The 19209-nt window shown below is 39.0% G+C and overlaps 1 protein-coding gene across 2 annotated transcripts in view; it reads right to left on the bottom strand.

The window, feature by feature from the left end:
* The window catches only part of XPOT (exportin for tRNA), a 46417-nt gene that overhangs the window by 12392 nt on the left and 14816 nt on the right, over positions 1 to 19209 (bottom strand). For both annotated transcript variants that reach the window (XM_050748415.1, XM_050748416.1), the window contains exons 7-22: positions 18946 to 19130; positions 18677 to 18845; positions 17729 to 17965; positions 16172 to 16210; positions 15971 to 16033; positions 14494 to 14618; positions 14029 to 14173; positions 13758 to 13877; positions 13306 to 13400; positions 11103 to 11172; positions 8908 to 9146; positions 7367 to 7652; positions 5535 to 5724; positions 4482 to 4598; positions 4194 to 4309; positions 3424 to 3471 (exon numbers count right to left, since the gene is read on the bottom strand). In XM_050748415.1, the coding sequence (XP_050604372.1) occupies positions 3424 to 3471; positions 4194 to 4309; positions 4482 to 4598; positions 5535 to 5724; positions 7367 to 7652; positions 8908 to 9146; positions 11103 to 11172; positions 13306 to 13400; positions 13758 to 13877; positions 14029 to 14173; positions 14494 to 14618; positions 15971 to 16033; positions 16172 to 16210; positions 17729 to 17965; positions 18677 to 18845; positions 18946 to 19130 (2244 nt within the window). The remainder of the gene's footprint in view (positions 1 to 3423; positions 3472 to 4193; positions 4310 to 4481; positions 4599 to 5534; positions 5725 to 7366; positions 7653 to 8907; positions 9147 to 11102; positions 11173 to 13305; positions 13401 to 13757; positions 13878 to 14028; positions 14174 to 14493; positions 14619 to 15970; positions 16034 to 16171; positions 16211 to 17728; positions 17966 to 18676; positions 18846 to 18945; positions 19131 to 19209) is intronic.

Here is a 19209-nt window from a genome sequence, read left to right as displayed (position 1 = left end):
TTTCTTTTTTTTCTTTCTTTTTTTTTTTTTTTATTATACTTTAAGTTCTGGGGTACATGTGCAGAACGTGCAGTTTTGTTACATAGGCATACATGTGCCCTGGTGGTTTGCTGCACTTGGACAAGTTACTTAACCTCTCTGAGCCTTGGTTTCTCCATCTGAAAAATAAGGTTCTTGGCCAGGTGCAGTGGCTCACGCCTGTAATCCCAGCACTTTGGGAGGACGACGTGGGTGGATCACTTGAGGTCAGGAGTTCCAGACCAGTGTGGCCAACATGGTGACACCCTGTTTCTACCAAAGATAGAAAAAAATTAGCCGGGCATCATGGCACATGCCTGTAATCCCAGCTACTCAGGAGGCTGAGACAGGAGAATCACTTAAACCTGGCAGGCACAGGCTGCAGTGAGCTGAGATTATGCCACTGTACTCCAGCCTGGGCGACCGAGCGACACTGTCTCAAAAAAAAAAATCAATGTATCTCTCCTTGGTGGACTCTTCATTGCACTAACACCTGGAATTCCTGTTTAATATTAGTGCTCCTGAATCAAAGGATTTATGTTTCCTCCTTCACCTTGGATCTAGGTCACAGTTTAATGACCCATCACAGGAAACCTGTCTTTAACTGAGAGGCAGTAACCCTGCACTGTTTCCCAGATCCCTCCTACTTTCCTTCTCATCTTTTTCTTACGTCTACCCTGTCTATGTACCATTGCTTCCTATGCAATGTTCATCACTTTGTAACCTCACTGTTACCACTTTTTAAAAGTGTAGTTTTGCTTGTTTTGAATCAGGGAAAGTAAACTTATACCTCAAGTCAGTCAAAAGAATGAGAAAATAGAACAATGAAGCAAAACATTTTTTTCTTTTTGATTTTGAAGCAAAACACTTTAAATATAATATTGTTTGACTCAATTCTGTATGTTTAAATTAACACTTCTATCGATAAAACAAATACTTCTGAACTAGAAATACCATCCTTACTGTTTCCTTTCATTCCTCATCCACATCCACTTTGACTGTCTAGCATCCAAACAATGCCATCCAATCTCCCCTCTTGAGACTGTCTTCCCTTGTCTTTCACAATGCTCCTACCTCTGGTTCTGCTTTTTCATTTTGTTTTGTTTTTGTTTTTTGAGACAGTCTCACTCTGTTGCCCAGGCTAGAGTGCAGTGCCATGATCTCAGCTTACTGCAACCTCACCTCCTGGGTTCAAGCAATTCTTGTGCTTCAGCCTGCCAAGTAGTTGGGATTACAGGCGTGCACCACCACACCTGGCTATCTGGTTCTACTTTTTTGTTGACTCTTGCTTGAGCTAAAGTTCTTTCTGTTCTGGTCTTAGAAAGTCTCAGTCATTCCTATGGCTTTACTTTGACTGACTTACACTGAGGACTCCAAAATCAGTATTTAATTCTAACTGCTTCAGACCCAATGTTCTGAACACTTTCCCTCCTAAATTACAAACCAACTGCCTACTGACTTCCCAACTCTACACATGTTAACACAAGGCTTTTGTCTATCTAGTCTCATCTTATTTTTTAGCTATCACTTCTGCCTCCATACTTTAGCTAAACAGAGTTAAGTCTGTAACTTCCCACCAAATCCACCATGTGACATCTAATCTGGCTTTGTACACCTACTTAACTTTGCCCAGAATGCCAGCTCCCTATTAGTTCCATCAATCTACATTTAAGGGCCATCAAAAATATCACCTCTTTCCTATAGCTTGCTTAGATTGCCCCCTCAGGAAAATTTGCCTGTTCAGCTTTAGTTCCACAATATTTTATATATCTCCACTAAAGTACTACTTAAACCACTAGAGTTTTTTATGTGTTAGTCTCCCTTGATTCTGAGGGAGAATATCAGGAGATGCTTTATTTATCTTTATACAGTTCCCCTGCTGTCCCTAAACACACAGCTACCCCACCCACTTGCACACCTACTTGCAGGTAGCAAGTATAGAGGAAATGCGGCTGAACTGAAAACACTTCAAGTCTCTATCAGAATCAAAAAATCAAGTTCAAATGAGTGCACAGCTAAATGGAGACCACTGAGCAAAAGCTCACGTTCTTTTTAGGGAGTGAGGGCAACTACTGCTTTTTAGCTGGCTGTAGCTATGTGGCAATACCAGTCCTGTGCTGGCATTCTATGGCTTTGAGAGAGGCTGGAGGAAGGAATTTTTGGTTAAAAAAATATATTGAGATTTTTAAATGTTGGCAACCAATTCCAGCTATTTACAAATACCCAGAATCAGCTGGGCATGGTGTAATAGCAGCACTTGGGGAAGCCAAGGCAGGAGGAATGTTTGAGTCCAGGAGTTCAAGACCAGCCTAGGCACAATGGTGAGACCTGGTCTCTACAAAAACCACAAAAATTAGCCAGGTGTGGTGGCGTGCACCTGTACTCCCAGCTATTCAGGAGGCTGAGGTAGGAACAGTACTTGAGCCTGGGAGGCTGGGTCTGCAGTGAGCTGAGATCATGCCACTGTACTCTTGCCTGGGTAACACAGGGAGAACCTATCACAAAAAATAAAGTAAAATATATATTAAAGAAATAAGCAAGGCTGGGCACAGTGGCTCACGCCTGTAATCTCAGCACTTTGGGATGCCATGGTGGGCAGATCAACTTGAGATCAGGAGTTCAATACCAGCCTGGCCAACATGGTGAAACCCCATCTCTACAAAAAATATAAAAATTAGCTGGGTGTGGTGGCATGCACCTGTGTGGTCCCAGCTACTCTGGAGACTGAGATGGGAGGATCGGTTGAGCCTCCAGGAGGTGGAGGTTGCAGTGACCCCAGATTGCACATTGCATTCCAACCTGAGTGACAGAGGAGAGCCTGTCTCAAAAAATAAATAAATAAAAAATAGGCCGGGCGCAGTGGCTCACGCCTGTAATCCCAGCACTTTGGGAAGCCAAGGCAGGCGGATCCCTTGAGGTCAGGAGTTTGAGACCACTCTGGCCGACATGGTGAAACCCTGTTTTTACTAACAATATAAAAATTACCCGGGCATGGTGGCGGGTGCCTGTAATCCCAGCTACTCGGGAGGCTGAGGCAGGAGAATTGCTTGAATCTGGGAGGCAGAGGTCGCAGTGAGCCAAGATCATGCCACTGCACTCCAGCTTGCACTCAGTCTCCAAAAAACAAATACAAACAAAAATAAAGTAAAAAATCTGGTAGTGAGGAAGCCTACAAGATCGTGAAAACTGAATCTTGAAATTCTGGCTAAGATTTTTCACATCCTTAGTCAAACCAAAACATGTTACCCAAGACATGAAGGACAATAGCTACTTTCATTCATCCCCTTTCCCCACATCCAAAAAAGTGAAAACGAAAGTTAAATTTTACACAAGATACATCTTTCAAGAACAAGATAATAACACCACACGAGATGAAAATGAAGGGGCATGGACTACAAGGCTTACCCGTTTGAGATGAATTGTTTTCAGTGTCACTGCACACTCAGATAAAGCCTGTGAAAAACAAGTTTAAGAATTTCTATATACTCAATTCTTGTTTTAGTGATCCAGCTCTTCTCTTTACTATCCTGGCCACTGCCAGGGAAATTCAAATAAATATTTCCAGAGAAATATTTAACTCCAGAGAAGGGATAGAGGAAGGAAAGGTAACAGGCAGGTGGACTAAGTGGGTTGAAGTAAAAAAAGGAAAAAAACCAAAAAAATACAAACTGTTGTTTTAACGTAGTACATTACAATTACGAAATCTAGCTTTTACCAGGTTGTGGGAAAGTGAGAAAGTGGAAATTGACATTAAATATTGTGAAGATGAGATTTGGGGAAACTATCATACAAGGAGGATCAAGTTGCCATTTCGTGCTCTTAATGATTAGGGAAAACCACTAGGTGCAAGTTTTAGACTTAAAATAGTAGTAGGAAACTAATACTGAAACTTGAAAGAATGTTTGTGTCATATGTCCTTTCATGGTCCTAGAAAAAGTCAGGTGTTAAAGTTGAAGGAGCAGAATTTGTAAAATTCAGCAGTAGCATTGGGATTCAAAAAGAATTCATAAAAACTCCAGAAGGTATCATAAATCTAAAAAAAATGAACCCTGATCTGAAATCACTAAATTAAAAAAAAAATTCAATGAAACATAATATAATCAACCTGGCATTAAAGAAGAAATTGGGAATATATGAGAGCTACACAAGGTAAACAAAGATTCCTAGGTGCTTACCAATACTGTTTGTGCATCTGCCAGGTCAAAGGTTTGTTTTAAAGGTGCTAGGAAACATGCGGGGACAATGTGCTTATAAACAAAATCAGCAAATCCCACTGGTCCATCTTTACCTCCTGTCAAGAGAATTCAAATTTTCATCTTATATATAAAAGTAAGTCAATTAATTCATCACCAGGGAAAACCAACTCCCAGTTTCTCTCTCTGTTAGGGCTACGTTCCATTTCATCTCTAAGAGTTTTATGAAAGAGTTTGGGAAACGAAGGTTAAGAAATAAAATCATCTTACCCCAGAGTTCTACCAACTTTGAGAGGATGATAAAACATGTTTTCTGTGCAATTGGATCTGGATATTCAACTGCTCCTTGAATAACAGTAACCAACACTCTTTCCACATTCTCTGCACCTGAGAAGAAAAACTTTAGTTTAAGTAATTTCCAAAATTAACTAGGAAAGCAACCTGAAGTTCTCTTTTCATATACTAATGTATATGAAAAATCATTTACAGGTGGAATGGGAAAAATGAAGGGGGGAAAAAAGCATTTACAGAGTTGCCAAAATCCCTTGATTTTTATTAACTGGGCACCTAAAGTTTAAACATTAAACACTGAAAAATCAGTTGGGTGTGGTGGCTCCTGTCTATAATTCCAGCATTTTGCGAGGCTGAGGAAGATTGCTTGAGCCCAGGAGTTTGACACCAGCCTGGGCAACATGGTGAGATCCCATCTCTACAAAAAATAAGCCCAGCATTATGGCAAGTGCCAATGGTCCTGGCTACACAGGAGGTAGAAATGGGAGGATAGCCCAGGAGGTAGAAATGGGAGGATAGCCCAGGAGGTGGAGGTTGCAATGAGTCGTGATCATACCACTGCACTCCAGCCTGGGCAATAGAGTGAGACCCTATCTCACATATAAAATTAAATTAAATAAAAAAAAAAAAACCACCAAAAAACAGTTTGCCCTTGGTATCTTGTTCCCTGAATTTCCTATACAGAATTCTCCACAAAAATCTATACAGCTCCATTTATTTTATATTTCAAAATGGCAAATTTGCCATAAAGACTCAATTGTCAGGTCAATTCTGTAAGTAGTCATGTTATTTATATTGCTAAAGAACCAAATTAAAAAATATTGCATAAAGAAAAAGGGAACAGAATACAAATTAATTTTAGGTGCTTTACATAAAAGTGATCAATTCCCACCCTGAAAACAATAAACTGTCTTCCCATGGGACAACAAACTTCAAAATTTCTGTATTTACTTCAGTTTGCTCTTGGTCATACAGGTGTACAACAGTGACACAGACTTAAGCAGACTAATTGGACATGGCATGCGTCCCCACCTTGATTTGCTATAACTTCGCTCATCCCACTGCCTGTGACTGTTTGCAGGAAAGCAAAGTAACTCCTCCGCAACATCTGCTTCTCTAAAGCAGCAGACTGGTCATTTTCTTCTGCTGGCCGGAGCAGCACTTCAAAAATTGCATGAAGCAGGGGCATGAACATCTGTTGTAAAAATGGGGATACCTGTATCTGAAAATAAACAATCATTACTTCAGCAATTAGTAACAATACTAATATACAACTTAAAAAAACTATTTTACATAAAGCCTTTCTTTTCTATTTAGAATGCATACGTACATAATTCAGTTAGCAAATATCAATTTTAAGATAAAATCTATATAACATAAACATTACTAGGCCAGACGCAGTGGCTCACAGCTGTAATCGCAGCACTTTGAGAGGCTAAGGCGTGTGAATCACCTAAGGTCAGGAGTTCGAGGCCAGTCTGCCCAACATGGTGAAACCCCATCTGTACTAAAAATACAAAAACTAGCTGGGTGTAGTGGCGAGCGCCTGTAATCCCAGTCCCAGCTACTCAGGAGGCTGACATAGGGTTATTGCTTGAACCTGAGAGGTGGAGGTTGCAGTGAGTCAACATCGCACCACTGCACTCCAGCCTAGGTAACAGAGCAAGACTCCATTTCAAGGTGGGGGAGAAAAACCTTAAAAAATATTACTAGAAGACCCAAGATCATTCAATTTAAACCCTTTCCTACAGATTCAGATTTAGGTTAAAATTATAGACATATTTCACAATAAAATATTGCCATGGAATATTTTCAAAATTAAATTCTCAAAAAATGAATTGTTTTGCTAAACTATAAATCAGTTTATATGATTCAACTCTTAGGGTTTTTTTTTTTTTTTTTGGAACAAAGGTAAAAAACATTGTTTAATAACGTCCTCAATGCTTGCTTACAAATGAACTCTTGAGTTTTATGAACTCTTGGGCAAATCCATTAACTTCTCCATGCCTCAGTTTCCTCAACTATAACATATAATCCCTATCTTCTAGGGTAGGTATGAAAATCAAGTAAGTAAATGTACAAAAAGTGCTTAGAACAGATTTTGAACATAGAAAGTACTATGTAAGTGGCCAGGTGTGGTGGCTTATGCCTGTAATCCTAGCACTTATGGAGGCCGAGGCAGGAGGATCACTTGAGGTCAGGAGTTCGAGATTAGCCTGGCCAACATGGGGAAACGCTGTCTCTACTAAAAGTACAAAATATTAGCCTGGTGTGGTGCATACACCTATAGTTCCAGCTACTCAGGAGGCTGAGGCACAAGAATCGCTTGAACCTGGGAGGTAGAGGTTGCAGTGAGTCGTGACTGCGCCACTGCACTCCAGCCTATGTGGCAGAGCGAGATTATCTCCATACAAAGAAAAAAGAAAAAAAGAAGTACTATGTAAGTATTAACAACTTTTATTAGCCAGTTTAAATGTCCTACAGAAAACTGACTTTAATACATTGAATTACTTTTAACCCTTGCTTGGGTACCCAAATTATGGTGCTTCTTATTTCTTTAGACATTTAGTACTCAGTGTACTGTTTTTATATGCTCTTCTAAAACAGCCAACTAGTTGTTTTCTTTTGCTACACAAAGCATACAGGGTCTGTTTATATTCAAACATCTATTAAGCATGACCTATGTATCAGGCAGTGTGCCAAACACCACAGATGATAAAAATACATATGATCCATGATGCTCTCAAGTAATTCATTTAAAAAAAAAAAAAAAGAAAGAAACCCAAGGGCAAATCCAAAACATGTCTGAAGATAAGTACATCTGATCTTCAAGAGATTTTCAGAGCTCTGAAGGTTTGCGGTACCTTGAATTTGGCCGTAATCTGATTGATAAGAGGAATGAACTCCTGGAGATCTTTTGCTTCACAATCTTTGAGCATATGTTCTGAAGCAGATGGGATGAACGGAAGGACTTCTTCCTCCAGGCAAATAATCATTCGATGAAGGAAAGTACGGACTCCACTTCTGAGAATATCCTTTTGTAAGGGACAACTGAGGGCTGGCAAGAATGTCTGTAAACAGTCCAGATAAACTTCGGAACAGCCACATTGTTTCACAGTCTGCTTGTTGCTGAAAGCTTTACTGGTTCGACTATATAAGCAAAAATCAGGCAATCAGATATAACTTTATTCTTTGAAAGCGTTATGGAGTATTCAAAAGCAACACACAACAAATTACAAAATTAACAAAACTAAATAACCAGACCTTTATTTTCCACATCACAATTACTTCCATCTTTAGTTAATATGGCTATTTGTAAACTACTGCTTCCAATTATCTTTCCAGAACAAAAGAGCTCAAATTAATTTAAATGAATGACATGGAGTTAATATAATCCTTCTAATGTGAGTCTACCTAAATGTTTTATTACAATCCTATTGACTGGGCTGGCTATTGTGGCTCATGCTTCTAATCCCAGCACTTTGGGAGGCTGAGGCAGGCAAATCACTTGAGGCCAGGAGTTCAAGACCAGTCTGGACAACATGGTGAAAACCCGTCTTTACTAAAAATAGAAAAATTAGCTGGGTGTGGTGGCACATGCCTGTAATCCCAGCTACTTGGAAGCTGAGGCACAAGAATCACTTGAGCCTGGGAGGCGGAGGTTGCAGTGAACTGAGATCACAACACTGCACTCTAGCCTGAGTGACAAAGCGAGACTGTCTCCCACAAAAAAAAAAAAAAGAAAAAGAAAAAGAAAGAGAAAAATCCTATTGACAAAGTAGACAGAAAAGAGAAAACAAATCCACTCGTTATGACTAGGCTGTACTAGGTAATCTGCAAACTACTCATTTAAATTTAGAAAACTATCTTCAAAATTATTTATACAACTTTCTAATATCTAGCTCTTGTTCTTAAGTATATTATAGAATAATTTAACTTCTAATTAGCACTCTTTACAACTTTCATGCCACTGTTTATTGTTTGTCAACAAAAAGTATGGGTAGAGGGGGAAAAAATAGCTGCTTGGATGGTCTTCAGGACACAAAACAACTAAAGAGAAACCTCAGGTTCTTCTCTTCAAGTAACCAAGACTAACCAAAGACATCCCATCCCAATATATCTTTAGTATATTAACTCTTTAGCTGATCCCCTTAAACACACAACCCATTTATACCAAAGAAGTCAGAGGGGTTAAAGATTTACAGCTGTCAAGGCAAAACTGCAAATGGTATGTAATCTATCCCCTTCTTCAACTGAATCTAACCGACTGGATTTGGAGGACAAAGATTTAGACAATTCTCTGGACTATCCAACTGTGGAAACACAAATGTGTGTGCCCACCAAACAAGTGGTTCTGTCTGTGTAGACACATGCACTTCACAGTTTTAACTGTGATCACACTTACCTTGCAAATCCAACAGCATGGTTGAGACAGTCTGCTAGAGAGGCTTGCCTTTCTTCATCTTGTGCCAGCATCAACTTTTCTAACAGAATTTTAAACTTCTCCATTAGTGGAGTCAACAAATTCCTCATTAAGGCTTGTTTCCTTTCTGCCGGGTATTCACTATTAACAATCAACACTCCAGCTGTCTCATAAATAAAAAGTTGATCATCGCTGCTCAGTAAGGACTGGTGGCCATTCTCCTAGAATGAAATTTAGTCTTACTAAAAGTTTTTATTTTTTGAGTTCCTCTCATTTAATGAGAAAACGTGCATTAGGAACAGGAAATGTAATCTATCACACCAACTCATGTATCAAATACTTATAAAGACAAATTTTCTCCCAGGACCATAGAATGAAAAGAAAACTAAATTGGAGGTCAACAGATCATGGTTCTAATTCCAGCCCTGACAAGACTCTACAAATGATCATGATTTATTAAAGTTAGCTTTCTAACTTGTTTTCTTTTGTAAAGATCTTATTTATAAGATTGTTATGAGGCTAGGCTGCATGTGGTGGCTCATGCCTGTAATCCTAGCACTTTGAGAGGCCGAGGCAGGCGGATCACTTGAGGTCAGGAGTTCATGACCAGCCTGGCCAACATGGTGAAACCCTGTCCCTACTAAAAATACAAAAAATTAGCTGGGTGTGGTGGCACACCTGTAGTCCCAGCTACTTGGGAGGCTGAGGCAGGAGAATTGCTTGAACCTGAGATGGAGGTTGTAATGAGCCAAGACCATGCCACTGCACTCCAGCCTGGGCGACAGAGCCAAGACTCTGTCTCAAAAAAAAAAAAAAAAAAGTACTAGAGGGCTACCTACACTTCTTTTAAATAATTAAGTAATAAATACATAGTAAAGCATTATTTTGCGTGTGTCTGTGAGGGTCATTCCAGAAAAGATTAGTTGGTCCAAGTAGACTAGGTGGGGAAGACCTGCCCTCAGTGTTGGCGGGCACCATCCAATTGACCAGGGGCACTGAGAGAACAAATACATAAGGCGAATTGGTGAATTGGTCTCTCTCTGAAAGCTGGACAGACTTTTCTTCTGCTGCCTTGAACATCAGAGATTTGACTCCACAAAAGTGCATTACACACAGCATTAACTGTGTGTGTAAACACTGTGCATGTACACAAGAAAGGTCCTTTCTGTATATCTGCATCTGTGAAACATAAAATTTCTTGTGATCTCAGTTCTTTGGGTGACTGCATATGTTGTAGTGACCCATTGCCATTTTTTATCAATTTCCTCAAGACTTAGGTTGTCTGTCATGGTTATTTCAGGTAAGCGCAGTTATAAAACTGAGTGGCACACAATTACTAACCATAGTGATATGCACTTACACATTTTGCTTTCTGATCTATTTCTTTATGAATACAGTTTGTCTGCTCCTGTTTTACCCATGTAACTGTCATTTTTATAACTGAGTGCTTATACTTGCAAAAGCATATGTTATTATTGCCTATTTTATTGTGTAAAGTGGACTATGAAGTGCTGTCATGTTTTTACATGTTTCTCAAATACATTCCCTTTTAAAAATGTAAAGCAATGTCTTTCAAATAATTTTTTAAAATTACTTTTTCCAGGAGTATATTTTTAAGATTTTGATCTTTCGGAATTGTGGTTTTTAGGATTTCAGGATTTTAACGCTTGGGATTATGGCCCAATCCCAACGCCAAAATATTCAGATTGACAAGCACTTAATTTTTTTTTTACCCTAAGCCTGAAATGACAGGGAAAACCTTTGATCTAGCAGTAGCAGCTGCTAAGAATGGCTAATACAATCATAGGACTAAACAGAATAATTTAGAAGTTGAATTTTTTTTCTCAATTTTTATTTTCTTTTCGTTTTTAAAATTTTTAATATACTTTTCATTTTAACTTAACAGCAAGCTCATCTTTAATTTTTTCTTCTTCATAAAATGCTTCAACATTTTAACAATATATCTACCCCATGCTGCCAAATTGATCTGTCAACTCTTGATTCCTATTACTATATTTTATTTACTATGTCAACAGAATTTTGGTAAATAGAACTAATCTTTGCACATACACCTCCCTCCACCACCCGTTTTTTTTAAATGCCCACAAAGGTAAACCTAATGGCATGTGTGGCTTAAATGATTTTTGGGTAAAATATCTTAAGAGACAGATACTTACAGGTGGAGAAAGCTCTAATAAATCTTGTATTCTATTCAAAATATCCTCAATGAAAGGATTCATTTGCTTACTGAAAAACAGCAAAAAGGAAAATCACAATTAATAACAGTGCTCAAAACAGTGGTAAAATACCAAACTCCCCCTTTAAGACAGAACTAAAAAAAAGTTCAGTTGTAGGCTAGTCACTTCTGATTAAGATTAGCTATGGTTAATTTTTAAAAATTACCTTTATCTGCTCTGTAGTGATAAGACTGTCAAAATGACTTACAATCTTATAAGCCTAATAAGGAGTAGTTTTCATTCCCCGAAAATGGTACTAGTAAAGAATAATACAGGCCAGGTGCAGTGGCTGATTTCTGTAATCCCAACACTTTGGGAGGCCGAGGTGGGAAGACTGAGCTGAAGAATTTGAGACCAGCCTGGGCAATGCGGTGAGACCGATTCTACAAAAAATACAAAAATTAGCTGGCCACTGTCACACGCCTGTAGTCCCAGGTGCTCCGGGGGCTGAGGTAGGAAGATCACCTGAGCCTGAGGAGGTTGAGGTTGCAGTGAACTGGGATCAAGCCACTACACTCCAGCTTAGGCGATAGCGTGAGACCCTGTCTCAAAAAAATAACAACAACAAAAAATAATAAAAACTTTTAGTATTGAACTAAGTACTTGCCTGATGAACAGGAAAGGAAGTGGCAACATAAAATGGGGGCTGGGTGCAGTGGCTCATGCCTGTAATCCCAGCACTTTGGGAGGCTGAAGAGGGTGGATCATCTCAGGTCAGGAGATCAAGACCAGCCTGACCAACATGGTGAAGCCCCATCTCTACTAAAAATGCAAAAAATTAGACAGGTGTGGTGATGGGCACCTGTAATCCTGGCTACTCGGTAGGCTGAGGTGGGAAATCGCTTCAACCCAGGAGGCAGAGGTTGCAGTGAGTCAAGATCGCACCATTGTACTCCAGCCTAGGCAACAAGAGTGAAATTCTGTCTCAAAAAAAAAAAAGTCGGGGGGGGACATCTACCTGACAAAACATGACTTGACTTGAATAGGAAGAACCAAATCTACCATAGGCACTTGGAAAATAATTTATATGTCTACTTTTTTTTCATTTCCATCTTCATTTTATTTTTTTGAGACAGAGTTTCACTCTTGTCATCCAGGCTGGAGTGCAATGGTACGATCTCTGCTCACTGCAAACTCTGCCTACTGGGTTCAAGCGATTCTCCTGCCTCAGCCTCCTCCCAAAGCTGCCTCAGCCTCCCATTAGCTGGGACTACAGGCACCCACCACCACGCCTGGCTAATTTTCTGTATTTTTAGTAGAGACCGGGTTTCATCATGTTGGCCAGGCTAGTCTCGGATTCCTGATCTCAGGTGATCCACCTGCCTCAGCCTCCCAAAGTGCTGGGATTACAGGAGTGGGCCACTGCGCCAGCCCTCCATCTTCATTTTAAATTCAGGGGGTTTGTTACACGGGCATATCATGGGATGCTGAGATTTGTGCTTCTATTGATCCAATCCCATCACCCAGATATTGAACACAGTGCCCAATAGGAAGTTTTTCAGCACTTGCCCCACTCCCTCCCTCATTTTGGAGTCCCAAATGTCTTTTGCTCCCAGCTTTATGTCTGTGTGTACCCAAAATTTAGCTCCCACTTATAAGTGAGAACATGTGGCATTTTTTTGTTTCTGCATTAATTTGCTTAAAGACCTCCAGTTGCATCCATGTTGCTGCAAAGGACATGATTTTGTTCTTTGTTATGGCTGTTTAGTATTTCATGGTGTATGTGTACTGCATTTTTTCTTTCTTTTTTTTTGAGACTGAGTCTCACTCTATCACCCACGCTGGAGTGCGACTGCGCGATCTTGGCTCATTGCAACCTCCACCTCCCAGGTTCAAGCGATTCTCCTGCCTCAGCCTCCTGAGTAGCTGGGATTACAGGCACCCACCACCACGCCTGGCTAATTTTTTGTATCTTTAGTAGAGATGGGGTTTCACCATGTTGGCCAGGCTGGTCTTGAACTCCTGACCTCGTGATCGGCCTCCCAGTGTTGGGATTATAGGCGTGAGCCACCACACCTGGCCTACGTTTTCTTTATCTAATCCACCACTGATGGGCACCTAGGTTGATTCCATGTCTTTACTATTGTTTTACATCAATTCAGTAATTTAAAAAACAACATATTAGCTGCAATTTTATACTTACTTAAGAGATTTGACAAATCTAGAAAACAGGTAAGCCGTCCTGCTCCGAACTTTTGCACTGGAATGCCGCAGACCTCTATGATCTAAGAAAGCCATCTAAAGAAGGAGACACTTTTACTATTTCTGCACTTTTTCAGGGGTTTTATTGCTATTGTCATGCTACATTTTTGTTCACACCAAATTTTACATCTTAGCTCCTAAAACGCAGGAACCAGGAATACACAAGTAATTCTAAACTACACACAAACAGTCCTCTGAGAACTTGTTTTAGTTGATTGGCTAATTGGGCACAAACTATCCATTTAAAAGAAATGGAGGAGGGGTTACTTTCAGAGTGTGCCAAGCATTTCTGAGAGGTTCTGATTCTGAGAAAAGTTATAGACAGAAAAATACAATGCTATCAAGTCATTAGCTGAAATCCATGTAAAGTAACAAAAAATCCAGAGTACTTACTAGTACACATGGAATGTGCTGAGGTTCAACTGTGAAAAACTTTTCATATCTAACAACAGTTTCGAAGAACTCCAACGTCACAGATGTATGCTGATAGGAACTGACTCCTGATGTTACCAACTAGAGCAGGAAAAAGTTAAGAAACCTCTTCTTATTTATTGGAACATCAAAATGCCCCAGTATTAACATATACTAAGTTCTAACAAGGAACTCCCATTAGCTTATACTGAAAACAGAAATTTATGGTCAAAATTATCTTCAGTATACTTACAGTTCGCATCATATCCTGCAAAGCACTAGCTTTTGAAACATCACCTGAGAAGTGAGCACCATGAGATACTGGAAGAGCTTCTGCCAACATATACAGCAATCTTATTGCTACTTCAACTTCCATAAACCGTGTAGTCTGCCAGTTCCTACCAAGGTATAATATGTCAGTGAGATTTAAAGATAAATTTTTCATACAGTGAATTATGCACAGGGTAAGACACCAACAAAAGTCTTTTTAATTATTAAAAAGTCATAGCAATTGTTAACTTTCCCAGGCAATATAATATATATCACAAAGGTAGAAAGGATCAAGAGAAATCAAGAAGACACTTCATTGTTTCCAGAGATACACGTAAGATCTCAATAAGTAACATGGATTAGTAAGTCATATGAATCATTTCTTTTGACCCGTATCAAAGAGCAAAAGAAAGAAGTAGGCTTGTTACAAAAGTAATGACAAACTTACTGCAGTGTAGAACTAAAAACTCTGCGAACAGAGGCCAGCAGTAACTCTGGTGAAACTTGAGCAAGCCTGTCCAACAGTAACTTCAGTTGTTTTCTATATTCTACAAACATGGCTTCATCTTCACCCTATGATACAGGTTAAAATCCTCATTTAAAAAACTTAGGGTTGATGGGTGCAGCAAACTCCATGGTAAATGTATACCAATGTAACAAACCTGCACATTCTGCACATGTACCCCAAAACTTAAAGTATAATAATAAAAATAAATAAAAAACTTAAAAGACCTTAAAATTCATGTAAATATCCAGTTCTGTATTTTTCTGCATTTACACATTTTGTACTTTTATTTTTTGTCACTATTTATATAGAAAAACTTACTATGCTTAATAACTTCTCCCCTCTAGCTCACAAATAAGTATTTCTGCACACAGCCATAGGCCTCAAAAGCCTAGAGCCAGAAATAGTCTAAGAAGGTTAAAGACAATAGTCTAGCACTAGAATGGGCTTTGAAATCTTGCACCTTATTTATTCTTGTAAGTCAATATCCACTGTAAAAAGTGGTAATACTGTGGTATAACTGGAGATATTAAATGTTAGGAGGCTGGCACATCCCAAGTGCACAGTGTGTTGGTCATCACCACCATTATCCTTTTACAACTCTTAAGTTTTTCAATGCCTGAAGTGGGGGAATAAAACACTTTAGAACAAAGCTTGGCAGCGAATACCATGACTGAATACCTAGAAAGCACCAATGGCCCTTGTCTGATGGGAAGCTGACCCACTCACAATCTTGAAAAAGACTTTTAACTGGAACAAGTCTAGAGCGCCTCATTTCCACTCTACCAATACAGTCTTGTGACTGGAGTTCCTCATTCTTACAAAATATAAAATGAAATATGATCACCAATAATACTATCAATATTTTACTATGTTCAGTGCTACAGAGTATTTGTAAAAGGGCTGTTAATGGGACAGGTGTAGTGGCTCACACCTGTAATCCCAACACTTTGGGAGGCTGAGGCAGGCAGATTACTTGAGGCCAGGAGTTTGAGGCCAACTTGGCCAACATGGCGAAACTCCATCTCTACTAAAAATACAAGAATTAGCCGGGCATGGTCGCACGTGCCTGTAATCCCAGCTACTCAGGTGGCTGAGGCACAACAATCACTTGAACCCAGGAGGCAAAGGTTGCAGTGAGCCGAGATGGCACCACTGCACTCCAGCCTGGGTGACAGAGTGAGACTCTGTCTCAAAGAAAAAAAAGGGGGGGAGTTGTTAATGGATAAAATATCAAAAATGAAGGATTAAGAGGCTTCTATTAATTTCACCCAAGGTTGGTGTCAATAAAAACAGACTAATTTTTCAAGAACTTCAAGTTTTAAAGGGCCCCGAAACAATAAAAACTTGAAATATTAATTTGATATAAGTAAATAATAAAATTAAAACTCCTTTCTCCTCAACAAAAAAAATTTCTTACCTCATTTTCAAAGTTGTATTCTTCATCGTAAGTCAATTTTTTCATAACGGCCAACATGATTGCCTAAGAATAAAATTGAGAATAAAAGAGTTTTTGTCAGTCTCCTTCTAATTTGATATAATTTGAAATTAAGCTACATTTCAAGGCAAATTACAGACTAAGAATCTATCATTGGTTTAAAAGAAGCATAAAGTCAATTACCTCTACATTAGCTTTTTGCTGATCCGAGAGCACTGTAAGCTGTTAAAAAGTAAGCAATAACTTATTAGGTTTTCTAAAGTTGTACCTGCATATCAGAACATTTTTCTAACCAATTAAGACCTTTCTTTTTTTTTTTTTTTTTGAGACAAGGTCTTGCTCTGTTGCCCAGGCTGGAGTGCAGTGGCACAGTCATGACTCACTGCAACCTCCAACTCCCTGGCTCAAGAGATCCTCCCACCTCACCCTCCCACAGGAGGGTGAGACCACAGGCGCGTGCCACCATGCTTGGCTGGTTTTCTTTTTATTATTTATAGAGATGGAGTCTCTCTATGTTGTCCAGGCTGGTCTCAAACTCCTGGCCTCAAACAATCCTCCCACCTCAGCCTTACCAAGTGCTGGGATTACAAGTGACAGCCATTATGCCTGGCCTCTAATCAATTAAGATCTTTGAAAACATGCACACAACTTTTTTGGAGGGCAGTTTAGCAGCAGCTGCCTATATTTAAAATGTACCTAACCTAACTTAAGATCAAGTAATGCCACTTCTAGTAAGTAACTTGACATGTAGACAAAGACACCTACAACATATTCTGCAAAAAAGGTTTTTAAACAAAGCCAAACAAGCCTACAAAACCATTAGGAGTTGTACAATGGGATTACCAGTAGTGATCACACCTTTCCACACTGCTGCATAAAATTTCTTAAAGTATACATAAAGATACATGTTATGTTTACTACAACAAAACAGAAACTAAACTCATTTGGGAAGGTATTTTAAGCTTGACTTGATTCAATTAATTCAATGTAAATATACAGAAATGGCTCTTTCCATTTCTCCATCTATAATATGGAGACTAACACCACCTACAAGTTCTTTCTGGAAGTGGGGGACACTTTAATCATAAAAAATTGTTGCCGGGCTTGGTGGTTCACACCTGTAATCACAGCGCTTTGGGAGGCTGAGGTGGGCGATCACCTGAGGTAGGGAGTTTGAGACCAGCCTGACCAACATGGAGAAACCCTGTCTCTACCAAAAGTACAAAATTAGCTAGGCGTGGTGGTGCATGCCTATAATCCCAGGTACTCGGGAGTTGAGGCAGAAAAATCGCTTGAACCTGGGAGGTGGAGGTTGTGGTGAGCTGAGATCATGCCATTGCACTCCAGCCTGGGCAATAACAGCAAAACTCTCTCTCAAAAATAAATAAATAAATGAATAGTTTATGAGAAATGAATGATGTACATGTAAATTAAAATAACAAACCATGCTTATTAAAATTTCAACAGTATTCACAAAGACAGGTTCAAAATAAAAAAATAACCTAAACCTATAACTACCTCTGAAGCTGGTTAGTCTACTGAATTTAGAACCTGAAACTATTTCCTGGCCAATTCTTTTTTTTTTTTAAGATGGAAATACATTAGTATTTAACAGTAAATATCTTTTAAGTAGTAGAATTATGGGTATTTTCTCATTTTTAATTTTTCCATATTTTCCACTTCTCCATGGCTCCTTTGTATTATTATGTACTGAGCAAAAAGAATAAAACAAAAACTTACCTGTTTCAAAATATGAAGATAATCATAACAAAATCCAATAATATTAGAAGAAATATCGTCATCCTCATGAATTAGTAGCTGCAACATCAGTGCCACTTTTGTTTCAATAGCTTGTAGTGCCTCTTGAGCATTCTTAATATCCCCATTCTTAATTAATTTACTCCAACTAACTATTAATGACTGTCCCATTCCATTTACCAGCTTAGAAAATCTGGCCAGGAAGTCAACATCTTCTTCCTATAAGCAATGAAGACACATTTCTGTTTAAAACTGCGTGCCCAAGCTAAGAGGAAAAACTGAACTTTAGTATGAATCAAGTGCTAATTACAGGATTCAATTTTAAAGTGACATTATATATTTAACAATTCCAGGCTGGGCATCGTGGCTTATGCCTGTAATCCCAGTACTCTGGAAGGCCAAGGTGGGTGGATCACCTGAGGTCAAGAGTTCGAGACAAGCCTGGCCAACATGGTGAAACCCCGTCTCTACCAAAAAAGTAAAAAATTGGCCGGGTGTAGTGGCGTGTGCCTGTAATCCCAGCTACTCGGGAGGGTGAGACAGGAGAATCACTTGAACCCGGGAGATGGAGGTTGCAGTAAGCCGAGACTGCCACTGCACTCCAGCCTGGGCAACAGAGCGAGACTCCATCTCAAACAACAAAACAAAACAAAAAATCTCAATTCCACTATGAACAAGTTGTGTGAGCATCTCCTGAGTTTGTGAGAAATTTGCAATTCCAGGCTTTCAAGTTTAAGAACTGGTATAACCTATTTTCTAAGGAGAATGCTACTGAGAACATTTTGGCTAGATGCAGTGGTTTATATTATAATCTCAAGGAGAGTTTATAACATTTAGAAGAAAAAAAAAGCTAACATTATATTTAACTTAGTACCTATCCCAGTTTGTTCTAACAACTTTATATATAGGTTTTTATATAAATTTACCAACCTGGTCAATGCTGAAAAACCCAGCAGACTGTAATACTTGACACAAAGATTCTACTAGTTTCATTTTATCAACAGGGTCCATTCCTTTATTTACAACTTCAAATAAACAGTCACATGCTTCTTCCCGTAGAACTTCTATTGACATATGACCTAGCAGCATATTTATAAACCTGGAATGGGAAAATAAAATTGTTGTAACATTTTCAAAGTCATGAGTTTTAGATACTGTATTTTACAAGTTTATGCTATAAAAATAATAGGCATACTTACCTATCATTGGCTATAAGGGATAAGTCTATCCAAGAGACATAAGCCCCAACTACTTCAAGGCACTGACATGTCACTTCAGAATTAGTATACTGATAATTTTGTAATATTTGGTACCATGATTCCACCAGATTTGGAATGCACTGTTCCCTCATGGTATCTTTTATGAGAGTATTCCTACGAGCCTCCTAAAATACAAAACGCCAAATGCACACATTACCTTACAAAATGTTTGATAGCTGAATATACTTGCACAGAGTAAACTTG

This window comes from Macaca thibetana, chromosome 11 (assembly GCF_024542745.1).
Source record: "Macaca thibetana thibetana isolate TM-01 chromosome 11, ASM2454274v1, whole genome shotgun sequence".
In the NCBI taxonomy this organism is placed as follows: Eukaryota; Metazoa; Chordata; class Mammalia; order Primates; family Cercopithecidae; genus Macaca; species Macaca thibetana.
This window is presented reverse-complemented; position numbering and strand designations above follow the sequence as displayed.